This window comes from Gracilinanus agilis, chromosome 2 (genome assembly GCF_016433145.1).
Source record: "Gracilinanus agilis isolate LMUSP501 chromosome 2, AgileGrace, whole genome shotgun sequence".
NCBI classification, from domain to species: domain Eukaryota; kingdom Metazoa; phylum Chordata; class Mammalia; order Didelphimorphia; family Didelphidae; genus Gracilinanus; species Gracilinanus agilis.
The window spans coordinates 54,806,985-54,829,571 of NC_058131.1; the positions used below are offsets into that span (position 1 = coordinate 54,806,985).

General features: G+C 39.0%; 1 protein-coding gene across 3 annotated transcripts in view; it reads left to right on the plus strand.

Annotated features, from left to right (window-relative positions):
- Positions 1 to 202: 202 nt before the first annotated feature.
- FBXO31 (F-box protein 31) overlaps positions 203 to 22,587 on the plus strand; it is a 56,596-nt gene continuing 34,211 nt past the window's right edge. The window contains exons 1-3 of one of the 3 annotated variants that reach the window (XM_044660538.1): positions 203 to 346; positions 476 to 635; positions 21,815 to 21,886. In XM_044660538.1, coding sequence (XP_044516473.1) covers positions 203 to 346; positions 476 to 635; positions 21,815 to 21,886 — 376 coding nt within the window. Of the gene's footprint in view, positions 636 to 21,814; positions 21,887 to 22,587 lie in introns of all 3 variants that reach the window. The other 2 variants (XM_044660537.1, XM_044660535.1) reach the window with 2 other exon arrangements.

A 22,587-nucleotide genomic window follows, 5' to 3' on the forward strand; every position in this document is an offset into this window, starting at 1 on the left:
CTAAGGTTGGGGAGTCCGGGGAGTGAGCGCGTGTCCGCTCGGGCGTGTGGCGGAATTGGCTGAGTCCGGTTGCCGGCTCCGCCCCGGCGGGGGTGGCGGGGGCGGCTGCGCGGTGCGGGGGCGCAGGAGCAGGGGCACGCGTGCGCGGGGGCGGCGGCGCGGGAGCGGGCGCGCGCGGGGGCCCCGTCACACAGGAGCCGGGATGGCGGTGTGTGCCCGGCTCTGTGGGGTGGGTCAGGCCCGAGGCTGCCGGCGGCGGCAGCAGCGCAAGGGCCCAGCTGAGGCAGCGGGGGCGGCGGCCGAGAGCGAGCCCGACACAGACCCAGAGGAAGAGAGGATCGAAGGTGCCCCGGTCATGGCGAGGCCGGTAGGGGCCTGTGGGACCGCGGGGCACGGAGGCGCTGGGGATCCGGGGGCGGGTCTGGCGGCTGGGGGCGCTGGGGGCCCGGTTTCCACCTGCCCACAGCCCCCGCAGCCACCAGCGCGCTGCTCACTCCTCGAGCTGCCTCCTGAGCTCCTGGTGGAGATCTTTGCCTCCCTGCCCGGCACCGACCTGCCTAGCCTGGCCCAGGTCTGCACCAAGTTCCGGCGCATCCTCAACACGGACACCATCTGGAGGAGGCGCTGCCGGGAGGGTGAGCAAGCTGGGGGCGCTGTGAGAGGGGAGGGGAGGGAGCGAGAGAGAGGGAGAGTGTGTGTGCATATGTCTGTACACAGAGAGAAGAGGGGGCGTGTGTGTGCGAGGGAGGGGAGAGGAGGGGCTGTGGGTGTGCCGGGGAGAGGAGGGTGTGCAAGGGAGTCACTGTATGCAAATGAAGGAGAGGGAAGTGTGTAAGGGAGGGCACAGTGTAGAGAGCAGGGAGAGTAGTGAGTGTGTTGGGAAGGGAGGTGATTGTGCGTGCCAAAGGGGCAGTGAAAGTGCAAGAGAGGAGTGAGTGTGCATGGGGGGAAGTGTATGTATGTGTGTGCAAGAGCTAGTTAATGTTCAAGGGGGGGGAAGTGTGTGTGTATGTGCAGAGGGAAATTAGTAAGGCCCAGTGTCAGTCATTAAGGGTTTATTAAGCAAATACTACTCCTGCCAGTCACTATGCTAAGAGCTGGGGATACAAAAAGACCGTGTTTGGATTGGGGGGAGATCAGAAGCTCTTAATCTGTGTATATGCGGGGAAGGGAAGGTGTGAAATTACTGATCCCTTCTGAATGTAGGCACCTGGAAGTAGGCATCAGTGGAGCATGTGTGTAAAAGGGTGGTTGTCAAGTTAATAAGCATTTCTTGAGTACCTACAATGTATCCAGCCTTGTAAAGTACTGGACCTCAGTTAGGGTGAGGATTCTTTTCCAGTATGTGTGGTTTTGGATGGCATCTGAAATCCCTTCTACCTCAGATTCAAGGGCTATGGAGGGGAGTGAATACCTCTTCACTAAGGGGAGGGCAGTTTGTAGTAGGAAGAACAACCCCTAAGGATGTTGAGGCTATGAAATACCCTCTGTGTCTCAAGGACCCCATATTCTGTGATTCTGAGGTCTGAGGGTTATGAGGGGAATGAATGGTGAAGGTGGGAATAGCGGTACTGACTAGGAAGTAAACAAGATGAAGCCAGGAACTGAATTGTAAAGAAATGGAAGAAGTAGAATATGCTGACTTGTCAGTGTTGTGTGTGTGTGTTTAAGGTGGATTTCTGCCTCTGTTAAAAGGTTATGTTGCCATATATGGGGAAAGGTTTTAGATACATTTTCTAGGTTTCTAGAAAGCAGCAACAACAAATAATTAAATTGTGGACTAAATAATACCCTGTTGATTCCATGAAAATTATAGTACAAGATGAAATTGTGTAACTCCAAATATTTTTTTAACATTAAAAATGAAGCTAAGGAAAAACAACTTTTTCCCTTTCCAGTATAAGGATGTAGATTAGATCTCAGAGATTCTCTCCAGCTATTAGATTCTGAGAATTCTGTTTTTTTTTTTTAAATTTGCTTCCTTCACATTGTCAAAGCTATAAGATGTTGATTTCCTAAAAATAATTTCAATCAAAAACACTTCTTTTGGTGTGCTTCAGAAATCTGATAAAGTATTAAACATTACTTCCCCAGCATATTGGATTTTGCTTGATGTATAAAGCAGGACACAATTTGAGGAAACCACCAGCCTTTTTAAAGACATAACTAGGAATTTTTGTGTTCAGGGAAAAAAAAGTCTCATGAACTGCTCATCTGGGAATGGACAGTCCTAAGAATATGATAGTCTGTTGAAATCAAACTGGACTGGTGACAATTATATATGTGGTATTTATATGCATTTTATGCTGGAGAGACTATTTTATTATTTATAAATAGGGAATTACTTAGATTGTATTAAGGGTTGTGCTAAAACAAACAAAAAAAGAAACTGATTTTATTGCTGTCAGCCCAGAATGCCATTTTTTATTTAGATGTTATGTCTCTGCTTGATCAAATTTAGTTGGTTAGAGTAGCCTAAATGTGTGCCTCCTAGCAAGACTGGATAGGAAGTAGGAGGCTATCATAACTCCTGGGAAAACAACTTAAAAGTTCATACCTCTTTGATACATAGAATTGTCTTTGTTTTTTGTTTTTATAAACCTGTATCTTCTATCTTAGACTAGATACTAAGTATCGATTATAAGGTAGAAGATCAGTAATGGTTAAGCAATGGGTGTTACTGGCCCAGAGTTATACAGCTAGGAAGTGTTTAAGGTTACATTTGAACCCAGGACCTCTTCTCCAGACCTGGCTCTCTATCCACTGAGCTACCTTACTACCCCTATCATCTTTGTTTTTAAAAGACAGTATCTTAATTGTGGATAAAAAATGGGTAAATTTGAGTTATGTTCAATCAGTAAACATTTGTTAAGGACATAATAAGCTCTGGAGATATAAAAAGAGGAAGAAGATAGTTCCTGCCCTCAAGAAGCTCACAAGCTGTTGGAGGAGGTAGCAGGCACACAGACTCCTTTATACAGGAACACACACACATATACATATATATGACATAATTAACTAGAATTAAGAGGGGTTGAGGAAGGCTTCTAGTAAAAAAATAGGATTTTATTTGAGACTTAAAGCAAGCCATTGGCAGAGCATTTTAATTGGTAAATTAAAGGGAAGAGACTCTTAATATGTCTTATTTCACTATTTCAGGAGGCAGCAAAATGCCTGTACTTTTACATAAATCTATCTAGGAGAGGGATGATTTATAATTCTTAATTTTAATGTTTAGCTCATTTGAATTAAATTTTTAGACTTCTTATTAACATTATCTTAGACTTATTTGTAGGACGTACATATGGGTTAAATCCTCTGTTTTAAAGAACAAATCAAGCTAAAACAGCCTTAGCATTACAACATTTTCAACAGTTTTCTGCTAGATTGCCTGTATATTAAATGCTTTTCAGATTAGCCATTTTGGATTTAGTCCAGATAATTCCAGTTGAGAGAGTGATTTTATGCTTTTGGTGTTGAGAAAGGCACAGAAAAAGGTAATATTTGCCATCTTTCAGAAATAAAGACCATATTTATAAGACAGGATGATTTTTAAGATTAAGGCAAATTTTTCTAATACATCACTCCTTTGGTAAGAGAACATTTGCAGCAGCTTGCATGTAGTTCTATAAATAAGTGATTATTTTTCAGTGTTCTGAGAGTATAAGCCAAATATATTTTGTCTGTGACCATGACTTGATTTATTTTGGTTAGTAGTGTATAACAATTTACTGAACACTTTTAAAAGTGTTATAGTCAGTTGTAACTCAGAGAAATTTAAAAATATTCATTGAATGGCTAGCAAAGAATAATGCACTTTAAAAAATTCTGATCATGGCTTTAAACAATAAAGAGAACAGAAAGAGAACTTTTATAATGATTCTTAAGTAAAATTTCCCTGGAGATAGAGCCTGTAAAAGCAAATCTAAATACTAGAATTTCATTGTATTGGATGACTTGCTTGATATCTGTCTGTAAGCTTCTTTTCTATTTATAAAATGTAACTAGGAGAATTTGTTTATATTTTATTTGAGGGGTGGATATTTTCAAGATTCTTATAATAATATTTGTGAAATATTTTAGCTGAAGAAGAAGAAAGTTGCATTTTAAATTCTACAATTTTTCATCTTTGTTTTTATTCTGGGTACCAAAGAGTTTCCATCTAAATTAGTTGTGCATAGTCAGAAATTCTCTTTTCCTATCATACTAATCTCTGTTGATGACTAAATAGGAAATGTATAATTATCATTATGCTTTTTATCTAGATGAAGAATGCAAAGTACTCTTGTATAGATCTAAAATAAGGTAGATTTGGCTTTTCTTGGCAAGCTTCAAGGTTTTTCTTTATAGTAGAGATAGTGAATGAATTAGCTAAAAGCCACTGACCACATTTGATAAAGTCAAAGGCCGTGTTAACTGGGCTGTCTCATTCTACTTTACACTGATTTTCTCTTGTCTAGGCTAAGTCTAGATTAACTAATTACCTTTCAAGGGCTTCTTCAGACTTATGAGAGGGAGAGGAGACATGCCATTTCTGGAAAATAAATTAGACTTGTTGGAAGGGAAGTTTCTGTTATCATGTAAAAAACATCACTCATTGACTGGGAATTAGGGGGAGTGTTTAGAGATAGCTTAAACTGAGATTTCTTTGGCCTAGGGAACTCTTGAATAAACTTGCTCTTGAATAAATAATACTTATTAGCTTTTGCTTTGGTATGTGTGTCATAGTAAACAGAGTGCTGGGCCTGTAATCATTGATTCAAAGTGGCCTCAAGACACTCAATAGAGTGGAGAGCCTAGGTAAATCTTTTACCCTCTTTCTTTCCTCATCTGTAAACTGAAGGTAATAATAGCATTTACCTCCCGGACCTCTTGTGAGAATAGAATGAAATAGTATTTGTAAAGCGATTTACAAACGACCAAATAAACATTGTTTCTCTTGTTATTATGTCCGAACCCAAAAAACAGTTTCTCTCAAGTCTAAGAGATGATGATATCTCTCATTGTTGATTATTTTTCAGTTGTTATTTTTACAGTCTTCTGTGCAAATCCTTGTGCCTGAGCATGGGATACCCTTAACTTCACTTAGATGTTCCAGCATCAACTCCAACTTAAGTTGGTTAAATCTTTTCCTCATTTTCTTTTCTGATCTTGGAGCTCGCATTCAAATTTATGTCTCCCTCAGTCTGTGAAAAGAAGTGCTGCAGAGCCAGAATTTGAACTCGGTATCTCTAAATCCAAGTCTAGGGCTCTTGATACTGCAATGTGATGCCTTCCATGTATATGCTCAGTAAACGTTTTTAGGAGTTTCCTCCTACTGGCATTTAAAACTATTATCAGAAAAAGATGCAAGAATGTATTAGTTTCTTCTTATTTTCAGAAAGTACGAGCTACATAATCAGTGATGAAAATGATGCCAAATGAGGTATTTGTAAAGTGTTTAGCATAGTGCCTGGCACTTAGTAGATGCTAAAGCAATGCTTCTGTCCAGTTCCACCCCCAATTCCTCCCAAGCCCAAACACTTAAACATATAACTGAGGTATGGCCTGGGCCTCGTTGGTCATTGAAGTCATGAAAAACAGTTATGCAAAAACAGCTGACACTTGGACCTCTTCTTAAAAGTGTCTGCAATATTCTATACCTCCTCCAAGAGTAAGGAAAGAGATTTTATTATTTGTTCTCTGGGACCAAGACGGGTCGCGAGACCACTCAGCACTCTTCTTACTTGTATCGTAGTCATTGTGTATATTGTTGTTCCAAGTTGTTCTTATTTGGTGACTTTCCATGTTTCATTTCCCTATGTTAGTCATTCATTGCTCATTGTGCAATAACATTCATCTACTGCGGTTCATAGAATCAGAGACTTTGACACTTGGAAGAGACCTCAGCTGCTGTGGAGTCCATCCGTGCCTGGATAAAAAAGGCAGCTTTCTGTGACATCTCTCTGAGGATATCATCAGGCTTTGCACAGCTCCCTCGAGTGAGAGGGGTGGCGGTGGTGGCCCATTCTACTTTTAGAATTCCTGGTGATGAAGCGCATTGCTTCTTTTCCTCCCCTATTTTATCATTACCTTTTGTTTTTACATGAGTTATTCCTGTTTCCCCACCCCAGCTGACTCCTCTTTTGTAGGAGTTAAGTACAACCTTTTGATAAACAAGAGTGACTGCATCTGACAAGGTAAGACAGCTTTCTGCCCTTATTAGGGTCCTGGCTTGGCATATTGCAACTGCTTAATCAGTGTCTATTGATTAATATGGACTGGGATGATCTTTTTCATTAAATTTTTTTAAAATATATTTTTTTAAACCCTTTCCTTCCGCCTTGGAGTCAGTACTGTGTATTGTCTCCAAGGCAGAAGAGTGGTAAGGATAGGCAATGGGGGTCAAGTGACTTGCCCCAGGGTCACACAGCTGGGAAATGTCTGAGGCCAGATTTGAACCTAGGACCTCCGGTCTCTAGGCCTGGCTCTCAATCCACTGAGCTAAACAGCAGCCCCCTTTCTTTAAATTTTTAATATAAACTTAAAATCAACAAATAGGAATATGTCACTCCACAGAGAAGACCAGAAGAGATGATTGTATATGAAACTAAACTGCTGTTATGTACAGTTTTTTTAAAAGTGCACGTTACATTGAACATGATAGAAGTAAAGCTGTTCCATTTTGTTTGTATCTTCTTGGTTTCCTTCTGTGTATTTGTTAAATGTTTCATTAATAGTCTTTGTCTTTTTTTGACATATCATTATCATGCTCCCCTCCCCTCTTATTTCTGACATTTAAATTTACTCAAGTAAAAAAAAAATCAACGCTTTGGCTATGTCTTGCAAAATCTTTTCATATTTGTGTAATCAAAATTTTTCATTTTAGTTTTTATGATTTCACTATTGAGTACATCTCACTATTGGTTTTTCAGTTACTCAACTCTTTTATCAATCTTTTTTCATCTATATTGTAATATATTGCTCTCAGCTCAAATTCCACTTATATGAATTTTTTCTTGTCTCCCTATCCCCAAATTACATTGCATTTACTTTGTAGATTTAATATGTGCTCCTATGTGTATTATGTTTTATTTCTGAGAGGACAGGGGAAGTTTCATTTTTCTTTGTAGCCCCATTGATTGGCACAGAGCTTGGTATTTAGTAGGGCTTTAATAAATGCTTATTGCCTGATTGATTTTGGTTCTATTTCCTTCTGAATTATTTCCTTTAAATCTTTCCATGTTTCTCTGAATTCATTATTTTCTTCTTTCCTATTAATAGTCCATTACATTGATACTTTTAAAAAAGCCATTCCTCAGTTGGACACCTACTTTTCTTTTAGTCCTTTGCTACCAGAAATCATCCTGCTTGAAATATTTTGTTATATATTGGACCTTCATTTCTGTTTTTATTTTCTTGGGATACAGGCCCAATAAGTGGGACCACTAGGCCAAAGGAGATGGGCATGGATACCTTGTTACTTTTCTTGCACAATTCTAAGCTTTCAGAAGGGTGGATCAGTGTACAGTACTCCCACAGTTCATTAGTGTGCCTGTCTTCCCTTCCTTTCCATCACTGACTGTTCCTGTTTTTTTATCCTCTGTCAATTTACAGGGTGTGAATCGAAGCCTCAGAGTTATTTAAGCTTTCCATTCTTCTATTCTTAGAGTTTTGGTATTGTTTTCAGTAGGTCATTTAGACTCTTGATTTTCATTTTGCAAACCTTTTGAGTTTTACTTATCAGGGGATGACTCTTTATATTCTCTGTTTGTATAAATTCCCTTTATACCTTGTATGCTGTATTTTTCTTTGTGATGATATTAGTCCATTGCTCAAGTGTGTGATTTAAAAAAAAATTCCCATTAAAACATTCAATCTTATATGTTCATGGAGTAGCCTGAGGAGAGGAAGCATGGTTGTTCAAATGCTAAAATTCTCCATTATCTTGGCAAATGATCTTAAATCATAGCCAATAAAAAATCATTTATATTTAATGTCAGAATATATTTTCATCACTCATACTGTAGTTATATCTGATATTCTGGGAATTCACAACATTTCCAAACAAGGTATATAGTAAAGATCTGATGGAAAAATAAGCATACTTATTCATCTGATCTCCAGCTTAACTTCTCCAGCCCTCTCTCTAGGGCGAGGGAATATAAATGTATGACAGGAGATGAGAAAGAAGGGAGGCAGCGAGGAGCTTACCTATGTTACATTTATATAACACGACTGTATCTGGGCCCTTGTTGCTATTAGCCAATCCCTCTTTAACTGCACTTTATTAATGCATCCACCCACTCTTCATTCCATTTCTGACAAACTTTCATCCTTCCTGTCTTCAGGAAGATTCAGGTCAAATCTCCTATAGTACTGGCCACCTCCCACCCCTAACCCCTTAGTCTAGAATCTTACTTCATAGTTTACCATATACCATAAGCTCCGTGGACCTTCCATCTCCTATTGTTCACTGTGCCCTCCAAGGGAAGGTTTAGCTCATCTCATCTGAGGAGGCTGGAAGTCAGGTGGCATTTGGAAGTGGTAGTCTCCTTGAAATAGAGGGAGATGGCTTTGGGGCACAAGGAGGGTGCTAGGTTCTTTCCTGCCTCCTCTCCAGGGACCCTGTGCTGCTCAGCAGGAGATGGAAGGTGCCAGATGAGTGTATATATTTTACCCTGGCGGGGGGAGATCCTATCTGGGATATTATGTTCCTTTATGGGTACTGCATTTAGCAGAGTGTGACCATAATAGCGAAGGCCCTTGGAATTGTGTCCTATGAAGGTCCTCTGAAAGAAATAGGTGGGGCAGGGAAGTGGCTCAGTGGATAGAGCTCTAGGCCTAGATTTAAGAGGACCCGGGTTCAAATTTGACCTCAGAAACAAATGTGACCTTGGGCAAATCATTTAACCCCCATTGCCTAGCCCTTACTGCTCTTCTGCCTTGGAACCAATTCTTAGTATTGATTGTTAGAAGGTAAGGATTTAAAAAAAGCAAAACAAAAGCTACAGCTGTTTAATCTCTCCTGGGGGAAGTTGAGTTAATATTGTTCTATACAGAAGTAGAAGAATTAATAGCAGTCTTAAAGAAGATGGTTTTGGTTCCGCATCAGGGAAAGCTTCCTCCTGATGAGAGCTATCTAAAAGTGTTGCTGAAGATCTGGTGACTATCGAGAGGTGCAGACAAATAGGATCTTTAGGATTGCAAGCTGAGAGTTTGGGGTGGGGGGGGGATAGTGTTAACATTGACAGAGACAGCAAAGAGTGGAGGGAGACCTGGGCTACTTGGAGGGAATTCAGTTCAGTTGACATTGAGTGCTCACTGTGTGCAGGATACTAGGCTTGTCTGTGGTAGGAATACAGAAGGAAAAAGAAAAATAATTTCTACTCTCGAGGATTTTATACTCACCTCCAGAAAGAATGTGGAAAGTAACTTTGAGATAACGTCAACAGTGAAGGAGATGAAAGGAGACAGTTAATAGAGTGTTGGAGGAATCCAGGAGCTCTTAGAGGCAGCAATGAATGAGGAGGGAGGTGTGTATTGCAGGAAGGGAGACTCTAGGAAGATAGAATGCCAATTCTTCATTTGCCTCTCCACAGAGAAAACATGTTCTCTCTCCTTCATTCAAATACAACTGCCTTTTGTTTTCTGGCTCAATTTTTAGTAGGGATGTTTAGATTGCTCTGATTAAGTTTCTCCAGTAGTATGTCCTTTTGTTGTTGACCATCAGATATGAATCTCATAATGCAAAAAGTTATAAGATGGGCACAAGCAAATATAAGGAAAATTAGGAGGGAGAAATTAGAAAAGCTAATAACTGTAAGCTCTGAAAGGCCTTGTTGAGACAGGGACACCTGAGCTGTTCTAAGAAGGAGGCCAGGGATTCTACAAGGCATAGATGAGGAGGGCATATATTACAGATATAAGGGACCATTTGTGCAAAAGCATGATTGTGGGAGTAGAATTTTGGATAAGGGGACTACCCTGCTGATGAAAAGGTCACAGGATAAGACTGGAAAGATAGATGGGAGTCAGACTATTGAAAAAGGCAAAGATGCTAGTCTAAGGAATTTGGATTTTGTCCTAGAGGCAATAGGAGTCCTTGGTGTTTTTTTTTTTAACATTTATTAATATTCATTTTTAACATGGTTGCATGATTCATGCTCCACCTTTCCCCTTCAACCCCCCCTCCTGCACCCCCCCCCCCCATGGCCGATGCACATTTCCACTAGTTTTGTCACGTGTCCTTGATCAAGACCAATTTCCAAATTGTTGGTAGTTGCCCTTGGTGGTTTTTTGAGCAGAAGGTGGTGGTGATATTTGAGCTTTAATAAAGAGAACCACAAATCCATTTTGGAGGCCAGGAGAGGCCATCTATACATAGAGAAGAGCAGAAGGCACAGGACAGAACTGTGGGGGATCCTCTTGGACACAGGCTTAGGCTATGGCCAGTGACTCAGGAAAGAGATAGAGAAGGAGGAGTAAACAGGGAGTTGAGAGCAGTACCACAGAAAATGAGCAGGGGAAGATCATGGCTAGGGCATCGATAGGCCATAGTGTCGGAAGCTTCAGAAAGATCAAGAAGGATGAGAATGGACGAAGGATCATTGAGGTTAATAAAGCAGAAATTGAAATTGTGGGTAACCTTTGAGAGAGTGGGTCTGTTTGAACAGTAGTGTCAGATGTCAGATTTTAAGGGAATGAGAAGTGAAAAGAAGGTAAAGAAGTGAACCCAACGATTCTAGGTGAAGAGTGTTGTGGGAAAGGGGGAGAGATTATAGCTTAGATCTCAGAGGGCAAGCTCATAGATTCAGAGAGAGAACTAGAAGGGACATTGGAAGGAATCCAAGCCCAGGGAGGTTCTGTGACTTGCCCATCATATCTTGGAACTTGGGTCTTGTGATTGCAGTGCCAGGACCTAGCAGCAGGGAAAAGCCAGGAGATAAAAAGAGATTAAAAATGAGAGAAGAGGCAGAAAGGCATTGACTGGCCTAGGATGTACTTAAAATATCTTACTTAGTGCAAGACTTCAAACTTGGCCGATTTTGCCCAATTATTTGGCAGCACTTTTGTTTGGAGATTAGCAGTAGAACCTTTTAAAACTTCAGGAACCTGTTCATGATTCAGCCTATAGGAGCAAGAATGACCTTTTTTTTAGGTTACTTTTTGTTTAGATAATCTCATCCATTATAGGTGGCAAGAATGTCTTTTTTGTTCCATAGATCCTAAAACAGTATATTCAGGTAAGAAATCTAAGGAAAAGAGGTGATTTTGCTGTGTTTTCCTGAAGAAGGGCAAACTTAGATGCTCCTTGACGACTAGAGAGCAATTTTCTAAATTATGTTCCTCCTTGAGGGGATTACCAACCCAGCCACTTGAATTGACTACCTTCAATACAACAATTGTTTGCTTTGAAGGCACAACCTGAATGCACCAGTGCACAGCTTTACATCATCTCTGAACTAATGCATCTTACTCAGCAGGATGGATTTGTGACTAGAGGGAATGACATTTTGTTGCTAGCAAATACAATTAACTTCAAAAATATTTAAGGGTAGAGTTTAGGCAATGAATAGACTGCTTTCAAGTTGGTCTCAGCCACTGTTTTAGAAAATAATTTTTTTTCAGGCATTAGGTAACAGCATTTTATTTTTCTTTACAGGGAAAGTTGAATGAGTCTGGAATTATTTTAGCTTTTCCTTTTTCATATATAAGCTTTTTAGGAATATTAGAGTGTATTTACTGGAGCATTGCTTGGGATATAACATGCTTTTTTCTCTTCTGATCATCAAATATATTTATATACACATTTCATTTGCTTTTACTGTTTATTCTTTTCTCATGCCCAAAATTTCTATTTGATAACAAAATACAGTATTTACTGTAGTTAACCCAGGTTTAAAAACATGGGTGCCAACTTAATTTCTCCTCCCTACCATGCTGAGTCAGAACTAAGCAGTATTGAGTTTTCCTCACTTCTTTACCTTCTTTTTCATTCCCATTATCTACAACCACCTTGTCTCTAGACTATTAAAATAATTTCCTAACCAGACTCTGACAATTTTCATCTTCCTTTTAATCTATTCTATATACTATCACCAGAGGAATTTTCCTAAAAATACTGCCTTTGGCTTGTTTGCTGCCTTGCTCAACAACTTTCTTATTGCCATATAATCAATTACAAATCCTGCAGCCTGCATCCCAATCTGCCATTTTATGTTTATCTCTGAATATTTCTGTTACTTAATTATTCAGATAAAGTAGATAGGATACTGGCCTGGAAACCAGGATCCCAGAGCTTTAAACTCGAAATGTCATTTGCTATATCTGTGATGGTAGGCAGATGTGGTCTAACTTCTGAATTTTCTCTTCCTTGTTTGTGAAGGAAGATGATAATCCTCAAAGGATTTTGTGGGAATCAGTCAAATTAAATAGTGTATGTGAAAATGCTGCTGTAATTTAAAGTGCTTTATAGAATCAAGTTGCTATCATTGTTTTCACTTCCATGAACCTTTTGTTGTAGTCAAGCCAGTCTCTTTTCTTTATCCCTTAAAGCAGTGATGGGCAAACTATAGCCTGAGGGCCAGATGCAGCCCCCTGAAATGTTCTATCTGGCTGATACATGACATTATTCCTAATCTGACGAATACAGTGAGTAGAATACAATACAATGAAACTTTGAAAGAGTTGCCTTAGAAACAGACTGACAGATGAGCATTTCCTTTCCTTTGGCGCCCCCTCTTTAAAAAGTTTGCCCATCACTGCCTTAAAGGTACTCTTCACATCTCTGTACTGTTGTAATGCCATTGCCCAAGCCTCTAGTGCTTTCCCTCCTTCCTTTCCCACATCTCTTCAACCCCCTTACACTAGGTTTGACCCTTCTTTCGAGGTCTAACTCATGTTTTAACTTTGGTTCTCTAAAACTATGCCAAGGTAACTCTCCTTCAAATTCTTGGGTCACTCATTGTCTATACCAGCAGTCTCAGAATGTAGTCTAGTTAGTCAATAAACATTTGGGGATCACAGACTTTTTCAGGAAGTCTGAGAAAAAAAACAAAAAACAGACGAACCCTAGTTTCATAATAACATAAAGACATTTCAATTTCTAATATGGTGAATATTATTTGGGAGTCCTCAATAATTTTTAGTAGTATAAAATGGTCCTAAGGCCAAAAGTTTGAGAACTACTGGTCTGTCTGCTTAGGTAGAAACTGGCAATGCTAGAAATAAAATTTAAATTTTCTGATTATTAAGTAGAGAATTCTTTTCAGCATACCATATTGGGTGAGCTTCCTCTCTCCCCAGAGTGAATGACATATATTAGTCTAGATTGGGTGAAACATGGATTTATTTTGCTGTCTGTGGCCTTTTTCTATTTGATATATTCACTATAATATAACAAAGGCCACTCCTGGATTGATTCCTTAATAGTTGTTTATTTAGTCCCTACTATGGAGATACAAAAACTGGATGGTGGATACAAGACAATATGGGGATTACATAAACCTCTCCTGCAATTTAAATTCGAACTTAACCCTCCTTCCCTTCTAATTATCCCAGTTTTTGATTCAACAAGAGACCCATTTTTAATTACTTTTAACTCTTGGGAAACCTTAAATGCATTTTGGTTTTTTCCAGTTATTTCATGATGGTTTTAAAATCTGTTATGAGATTCTGTCTTAATGTGTCTTTTGCTTTGAGTCTTTGAGAATGCATTTCTGAGAACTGTTCCTGGTACCTTAGGCCAAGAAGAGAAGTGTTCATAGTTTTGTTCTTAGGTGGTGTGGTCTAAGGCAGGTGGGTTGAGAAATGTGTTGTACTCCTTTACTCCCCAACACGTCAATTCTAGAATTGGAAGTAATAAACCTGATTTTCAGTAAAAAACAATTTACTTGTGAAAAAATTTTCAGCAGGGTATAGCTTTGTAACCAAGCATAATCTTTTATTAGTATCCCTATTGTTGGCCTTAGGTTTTTACAGACATTTTTACCTTTAATTGGGACTCATGTTTTGTCTTGTCCCTCTCTTCACTATCACCACTTCCCAGACTGTCCCTTTACCTATTCCAAAGCTTTCCCATCCTAACAATTTTTGAATAAATTATGATTTTTGCTTTAAAATTCTTTTAATTTTAATTTTTTCAGTTACATGTAGAAAATGTCTTCTGACATTTTGCCATTCAGATTCTCTTCCTCCTTCCCTTCTTCCCTCCCTTGTCCCTTCTTGAGGCAGTAACTGGTCTAATATAGGTTATATCAGTGCTTTCATGCAATACATTTTTTTTAAACCCATTACCTCCCATCTTGGAATCAATGCTTTGTATTGGTTCTATAAAGCAGAAGAGAGATAAGAGACAGGCAATTGCAGTTAAGTGATTTGCCCAGGGTCACACAGCTAGGAAGTGTGTGAGTTCAGATTTGAACCCAGGACCTCCTGTTTCTAGGACTGGCTCTTAATCCACTGAGATACCTAGCTGCTCCCATGCAATACATATTTCCATATTATAGTCTAGACGATGACTGAAGGCACATTTCACATAAACAATAAAAAAACTCTTGAAGGAAATGAAGAAGATGATGTGCTTTGAGCTGCAGTCAGATCCCAATAGTTCCTCCTTTGGCTGTGGATAACCATTTTTTTTTTTTATTGTTAGTCCCTTGGATTATCTTGTAACCTTGTTTTAATGATAATAGTTTAGTCCTTCACCGTTGATTGTTGTAGAGTGTTTCTAGTGCTGTATATACTATTCTCCTGGTTCTTCTCACTTCTTTGCAACAGTTCATATAAGTCTTTCCAGGTTTTTCTGAACTCATCCTGTTCATCATTTCTTATATAGAGATATAACTATTTGTAGATATAGATATATAGATATAACTATAGTTTTAATTTCTACATCTGAGAATTTATATCCTTTGATCACTTATCAATTGACAAATGTTTTGCTTTCTTATACATTTGGCTTAGTTCTCTATATATTTAAAAAGTAAGGCCTTTGTCAGATATTTGCTATCAATTTTTTCCTCATTTTGTTGTTTCCCTTCTAATCTTGGTTGCTTTGATTTTGTTTGTACAGACACTTTTAAATTTAATGTAATCAAAATTATCCATTTGATTTTTTGTAAGTTGAATAAATGAAAAAAGCATTTTAGTGCTTATTATGTGCTGGTCTCTGTTCTCCACGGATAAAAGAAGAGTCCCAAACAGCAGTCCGTGTGCTCAAGATTCTTGTTCATGGTCCGTCTAGGTCAGGGGTCAGCAACGTATTGGTCTTTTGAGGGCCAGATATGGCTCTTTCTGCAGGAGCTATAAAGTCAATTTTTTTTCCAGGCGCTGTTACAGGAGCGCACTGTGAGCACTGCATGGCTCTCACGAAATTACATTTTAAAAAATGTGGCATTTATGGCTCTCACGGCCAAAAAGGTTGCTGACCCCTGAGCTAGAGCTTGTTTATTCAGAGCTAGTTCCACGTTCTCCCCCCTTCCTTCCCCATTAGACCGTGTGTCTTCTTCAGAGCAGGGTCTGTCTATGCCCCTTTCTTTGTTCCTCTAGCACTTAGCACAGTGCCTGGCATGTAGGAAATGCTTAATAAACTTTTACTGATTGACATTCTAATGGAGGAATATCAGATGAATGGCATTACTGGAATGATGACTTCATTACTGTTCTCTGAGCTAGAATGGCTGGTGGGGATGAGTGCAGATGCATAGCATAGAGATTCAGGTGGTGGGTTCAAGGCTGTGTAAGGTGATAGAAGTGCAGCATGGCCAAATGGAGTGGAGATGATTGGGGACTTCTAGGGACATTGTAACAGAATATACTGGGCCCATCCCACTCCCCAGCAGAGGTCTGGGTATCTGTACCTGTTTCTTATCCAAGTACCTTTGGGGAGGACCAAGGTGGATGAAACCTTGCACCGTGGGCCTTCAGACACATTATTGATCAGAGATTGCATTTAGTGGGTTGTATCAGGTGTAACTGCTGCTAGGAATTGCTAGGCAGCTTTATTTATAACCTTGACAAGGGGACAGTTTTTCAAAGCCCTCAATCATGATGATTATGAAATTGGGATTAAAATAGAAGTTAAAGTTCTTTTTTCTTCTTTGGATTTCATCATTTTTCTCAAAGAAAAGTCATGAGGTTGGTGTAGTAGAAAGTCTATTGATTTTGGAGTCAGAGAACCTGGGTTTAAATCTTAGTTGTGTTTTCTGACTTCACAACTTAAAGGATTTTTCCCTTAGAGAATTCTTTTTTGTATTTGTTCATCTATTCATCTTGTTTTATGAAGCTAGAAATCTACATTTGTTTGTCTTAAAGAGATGAGCATAAAAGAGTCATATATTTGCCCTCTGGTATAAATTCCTTGGAGATTCTCAGATTAGTACCCTTGGAGACCATTAAAGGGTCTATGGATAAATTTAAGGGGTCTGTGTATTTGGATGGGAAAAAATGACTTCTGTGTTTTCACTAACTACTAACTGAACCGTAGAACTTCCTTAGTTATTAATTTTTAAAAACCCTTACCTTTTGACTTAGATCTAAGTATCAGTTCCAAGGCAAGAGCAGTCAGGGCCAGGCAATTGGGGTTAAGTGACTTTGTCCAGGGTCATACAGGTAGAAAGTAGCCAAGATCAGATTTGAACCCAGGACCTCCTGTCTTCAGGCCTCTTCATTTATTTTAAACCATTATTCTCAGGGGTCCTTAGCCTTCACTAGACTGCCAAATGGAGAACCTCTGATCTCATTCATTCTACATTCTTTACGTTTACAAGAATTGAGGCCCACTGTGACTTAGCTAAGGCCAAGGCCAAGTGACTAGAACACATTGTTCTCCATTGCCCCTCCAAAATTTTGATTGACTTCTGTTTGAGTAAAGTGTTCCTTTGGTGGTTGAATTCTCAGACTGGGATACCCAGGTCTGGGGTAAACACTGACTTCTGTTGCCGATTCCTTGATTCAGTCAATTTTGATAGCAGATTATTTCTGACATGTTATAAAAAAGTTTTAAACAAATGCCCAAAGTAAGAGAGTCCCAGTGTATAAAGCTTGGAGAGTTGTTAGAACCTGTGTTGGATTGTGGTTTAGAGCCAAATTTCTATTCTTTATTATTGTTGGTACTTTTTGTACATGGTGTACTAATTGCAGAGATGAGCACAAACTCAGAGCTGGTTTGTATAAACCTTTGTACCCTTTTCAAAGACCTTTGCTATTTGTAATCAGGCTTTCTGGATATCAAAAATTCTTGGAAAAGGAAACAGAGCCTGGCACAAACAAGTTTTTAGTCTGCAAACCAAACTCGCCAATAACGAACCGACTCTTCTTTCATCATATAAATTTCCTTTTTAAAAAAAGATCTGAGCTATACTGTTTCAAAGCAGTTCTAGTTGAATCAGCCAATATTTACTAAGTGACTGTTATGTCACTTAGTCAGGAAGTACTGAATACTAGGTAATGAAAGTATAGCATGCTGTCATTGTTATCTGTATGTGTATGTTCTCTAGTCGAGGATAGACTTGTTCTTTTGCCATCTTTGAACACCCAAAAAAGGTGTAGCTATGTCTATTTGGGCACAATAACAAGGTTTTATAGAAATAAGAAAAATGAGTATGTAAGATGGAACAAAGAACCCCAAAGTAAAATCTTGTGCTTTTGAATTTTTGCTAATTAACATTTGCTAATCCTGGTCCCCAAACTGTGTATTATCTATGTAACATAATAGAACTCATCTTGCTGATTGTTTTATGTTGCTTTTTTGAACTTTATAACTTGGGTTTCATGCTGTTTTTGTTGTTTTTACATTATCAGTCAATTAATAAAGCACCTAAGCCCAATGCCAGTGGGGATACAAATACAATGAGTGAAACAATCCTTACTTGAAAAGAAGGAAGAGGGAAAAGGAAATAAAGGTTTTTACAGTGCTTCTTATATGCCAGGTACTACTAATAGCCTCAATAACCCTGGGAGGTAGGTGCTATTATCTTCATTTTGCAGATGAGGAAACTGAGGCAGGTAGAGGTTATGTGACTTGCCCAGGATCACACAGCTGGTAAGGCTGAATTTGAGCTCAGGATTCCTAAGTCTAAGCCCAGTGGTCTGTCCCCTGTGCCACCAGTTGACATTACCTTCCATGGGGGTGAAGGAAGGCAAGTTGTTGTACATAGAAGAAATGAAGAGAATAAAAACAAAGTAGTTAAAATGTAAAAAGCTAGGAGGTACAGTGGATAGAGTGCTGGGCTTGGAGTCAGGAAAACTCACTTTCGTTAGTTCAAATCTGACCTCAGACACTTACTAGCTCAGTGACCCTGGACAGTTAAGTACTTTACCTTGTTTATCTCAGTTCCCACATCTATAAAATGAGCCAAAGAAAGAAATGACAAACTACTTCATTATCTCTGCCAAGAAAAGCCCAGATGAAGTCATAAAGACTCAGGACTGAAAACAACTGAACAAGTTAAATGCAACTTTATGAAAGGATTTGGTTCTAGAGGCAGGCAGGTCCCCCCATCATTAATCTTTTGGGGATATAGTCTTGGAAGTAGAAACTCTGGATTCAAAGGGATATGCCCATTTTTATAATTTGTGTGGTTCTATATTATTATTTTTAAAAAAGCTAGATCAATTCTCAATCCCACTAACTTGCTTTATCATTCCTGAGCTAGAGGGGAATTTTGTTAATCTTTTATTTTATTTTTTCAGTGTGATAGAACTATTCCAAATGGAATCTTAGAGAATTTAGAGTAAACTTTTTTTTTTTAAACCCTTACCTTCCTTCTTGGAGTCAATACTGTGTATTGGCTCCAAGGCAGAAGAGTGGTAAGAGTAGGCAATGGAGGGTCAAGTGACTTTCCCAGGATCACACAGCTAGGAAGTGTGTGAGGCCAGATTTGAACCTAGGACCTCCCATCTCTAGGCCTGGCTCTCAATCCACTGAGCGACCCAGCTGCCCCCTTTCATTAAAATTTTAATATAAACTGCAAGAATAGAGGTATAGAGTCTTGGATTAGGGAGGTGTCATTAGTATTTTTGTGCTCTTCCCTGGTCAGAACACATCTGCAGGAGCAAATTCAGTATGGGGCATTACTAAGAACATAGATAAGCCATGTATGAGGCTGGAATTGAACCCAGATCTTCCTGATGCCAAGCCTAGCAACTCCCTCCGGTGTCATCTGGACTCTTCTGTTTGGCTTCATGGTTTCAGAGAGGCAATTCAGACTCTAAGACAATTAGAGCCATCTAGAAGTAGGATGGACCATTGCAATGGTTGTGGTGGGTTCCTCTCACTGTGTTCTTTATTTAGCCCAAACTTATTTGTTTGCTTGTTGTAGATTTGGTGGGGTTGGGGAGGAGGGGGTGGGGGGAAAATCTTGTTTCAGAATGAGACTGAACCAGATGACCTCAGAGGTGTTTCTGATTCTAAAGACTTTTCTGAGAATAGCCCCATTTTCTTGCCTCTTCATACCACATTGCCTATCTAGAATTTGATTCTATATTGCATTGTCCAAAACTAAAACTAAAAGTTTCCTAGATTAGATTTTGGCATCTTCACTTTTTAAGACTTGACCATTGTCTTTTTTTTTTTTTTTAAACTCTTATCTTCCATCTTAGAATTAATATTGTGTATTTGTTCCCAGGCAGAAAAGTGGTAAGGGCTAGGCAATGGAGGTTAAGTGACTTGCCCAGGGTCATACAGCCAGGAAGTGTCTGAGGCCAGATTTGAACCTAGGATCTCCTGTCTCAAGGCCTAGCTCTCAATCTACTGAGCCATCCAGGTGCCCCCTGACCATTGGCTTTTAGCAGTTGGATCCACCTGGACTGTCTCTAAGCTTGGCTAAGTTCTTCTTAACTATTTTTTTTCCCTGCCCACTAAAGAGTTAAAAATAATATGGATTCCTATGGGTGAGACCTAGTAATGATACTCAGAATTCACAGAATAGGACAGACAGTGCCTATCCTGTTTGATCCATGTGGGAGGAGAGTGGAGGTGATCATTTTTAAGGATTGAGTATTTTGTGTAGGATAAAGGCATCAATTCCTTTCGATGTGGCACAGTGGAGGAGTTGTGGATATCATGAGAGTTCTGGTTTCCTGGTGAAAGGCACGTATAAGCACTAGGATTCTGCCATTTCCAAAATTAGTGGACAACCACTGCCCAAGTGGTTCCTGGTTGAAATAGGTGTATGTATTTTGTATGTATCTGTCTAATGGGTTTTTTCTTTTTTAATTTAGAATATTTTTCCTTGGTTACAGGATTCATGATCCTGCCCCCCTCCCCCTTCCTCCTCCCAAAGCTGACAAGCAGTTCCACTGGGTTATACATGTGTCATTGTTCAAAACCCATTTCCATGTTACTCATATTTGCAATAGAGCAATCTTTTTAACATCAAAATCTTAATCATATCTCCATTGAACCACGTGATTGATCATATATTTTTCTAATACATTTCTGTTTCCAGTTCTTTTTCTGGATGTGGATAGCATTCTTCCTCCTAAGTTCCTCTGGATTGTTCTGAGTTAATGTTTTTTTTTTTTCTTTCCCTAAAGGGAAATCAGAGGCATGCATCCATAGAGAAGGGAACTTGCCTGAAAATCAGATGTCAAATAGGTTTCTTATTTCAAAATAAGAGATTTACAAATTACCCATTCTTACAGCAGCTTTGGATTTTTGTCCTGCATACTGCCAGAAGTTCCACTGCTTGCTGCCATGAATGAGTAAATGGATGGATAGATGAAAAGCATTTATTAAGTGTATATATGTGCTAGGCATTGTACCATGAGAGCAACTGTGGAAAACCTGGTTTTTGCTGTAGGTTTATTTTTTGCTGTAGGTTCAGGAGTTTAAGAAGTGACATGGTTGTGAAAATCAGGAACAGCTTATGTTCTGAGGCTCGTCTATATTTCTTTTTCCCTGCTTCCTCTCCCAACTTGAATCATACTTCATTTTGTCAGACTGTTAGGTGTCTTGAACATGGTAGTTACTTAGACATTTGTTGAATTGGATGGTTTTAAATTCTACCATTGAAAAATTCATTAGGATTAAGTATATTTTAAAAGATTATAAATACCTATTGCAGGATTAAGGAGCTATTATTAATCATTCGCTCAATTAGTAGTCAAAGTTCACTCATTCAGATTGCTTTCTTTCTAATGCCTTGCTTCTTAGATCTTCAGAGTGGAAAGAATAGGAGTTTTGCTTGTAAGAGGAGAGTGGAGGTGATCATTTTTAAGGATTGAGTATTTTGTGTAGGACAAAGGCATCAAGGTAAAGGTGGCACAGTAGAGGAGTTGTGGATATCATAAGAGTTTCTTGGTGAAAGGGCTTCTGTGGAAGGCTGGAGGATAGTTCTGGAAGGCAGAGGCAGGCATGCACCAGAGAAAGATTTTTATCTATCTCAGAAAATTTTCTCTAGACTTCCTTGGACTAATTTGTGTTCTTTCATGTTCTCTTCTCTCTCCTATATCATAAGTTCCACTTGCCTAGAGTAGGCTGGTAGTTCAGGTACTGTGCCAGGTATCTAAGTATACTTTGGGAGTGCAACCACCATAAAAATGACACTCATCTGGGTAAACGAAGTCCAATTTACAAACAAGTATACTTTAGGAACACAGTTTGTTCACGAGAATCAGGTTTTTAAGCTTTACTAGAATGAACAACATTAATTGGTGTTTAGTTCTGCTTGACTCTGACCCAAAGTGGAACAATGTGGGAAAATTCCAAACTATCTTTACGAAGTCGGACAGATTAAAGCTTGACAGAATGAAGACTAGTTTTCCTATTCCCTGTTTTTGCTTTGTACTTTTAAAATTTAATTTTTAGTAAATTTCCGTTTTTTTTCAGAGTATGGTGTATGTGAAAATTTACGGAAGCTAGAGATTACTGGTGTGTCCTGTCGAGATGTCTATGCCAAGCGTGAGTTAATCCATTTGTTATAAAATTTATATTATAAAAGTTACTTTGTTAACTGATTCAGCTTTTAATTTTACATATGAATATATAAAATATGGTCCACATTTAGCAGTCTCACCTTTTCAATACTTCCTCTTAAAGCTATTAGGAATTTGTCATCATTAAAAGGCTATAACTAAACTTGATAGTGAAAGTTAAACACTTGACTTATTTTTTCCCTTGTATTTATATAGTCCAGTTATATAGCGCTCCTTGTTTTTTACATTGGTTAAGAAATTTTGTCTAGACATCAAGGGGTTTGTGTATTGCAAGGTTGTCAGGTTGGGTGGGTGGAGCAACAGTTTCTTTTATTTTTTTGTAATTTTTTTTTTTTTTTGTGATTTGGGGAATATTCTTTGATTCCCTTTTAAGAGTCTGCTTCTTGTTTAGATTCATGGAGAGCCTTCTATTAGTAGACATTCAACCCATGATTTGTTAGACTTTGGTTAGAACAGACTCTCTAACATAAATAAGAAATCTTCCCATTTCAGAAATCCTTGAACAGTGGCTTTCTTCTAGACTGCGAAGCTGGTCTTCAGAATTATGACTTCATAAGTGTGGGATCCTGGTGATCTTGATAAATTCACTTGACCTCAGTTTCCTCATTTGTAAAGTGAGGGGATTGGATTAGAGCAGGGGTGCTTAAACTTTTGTGTCATGGACCC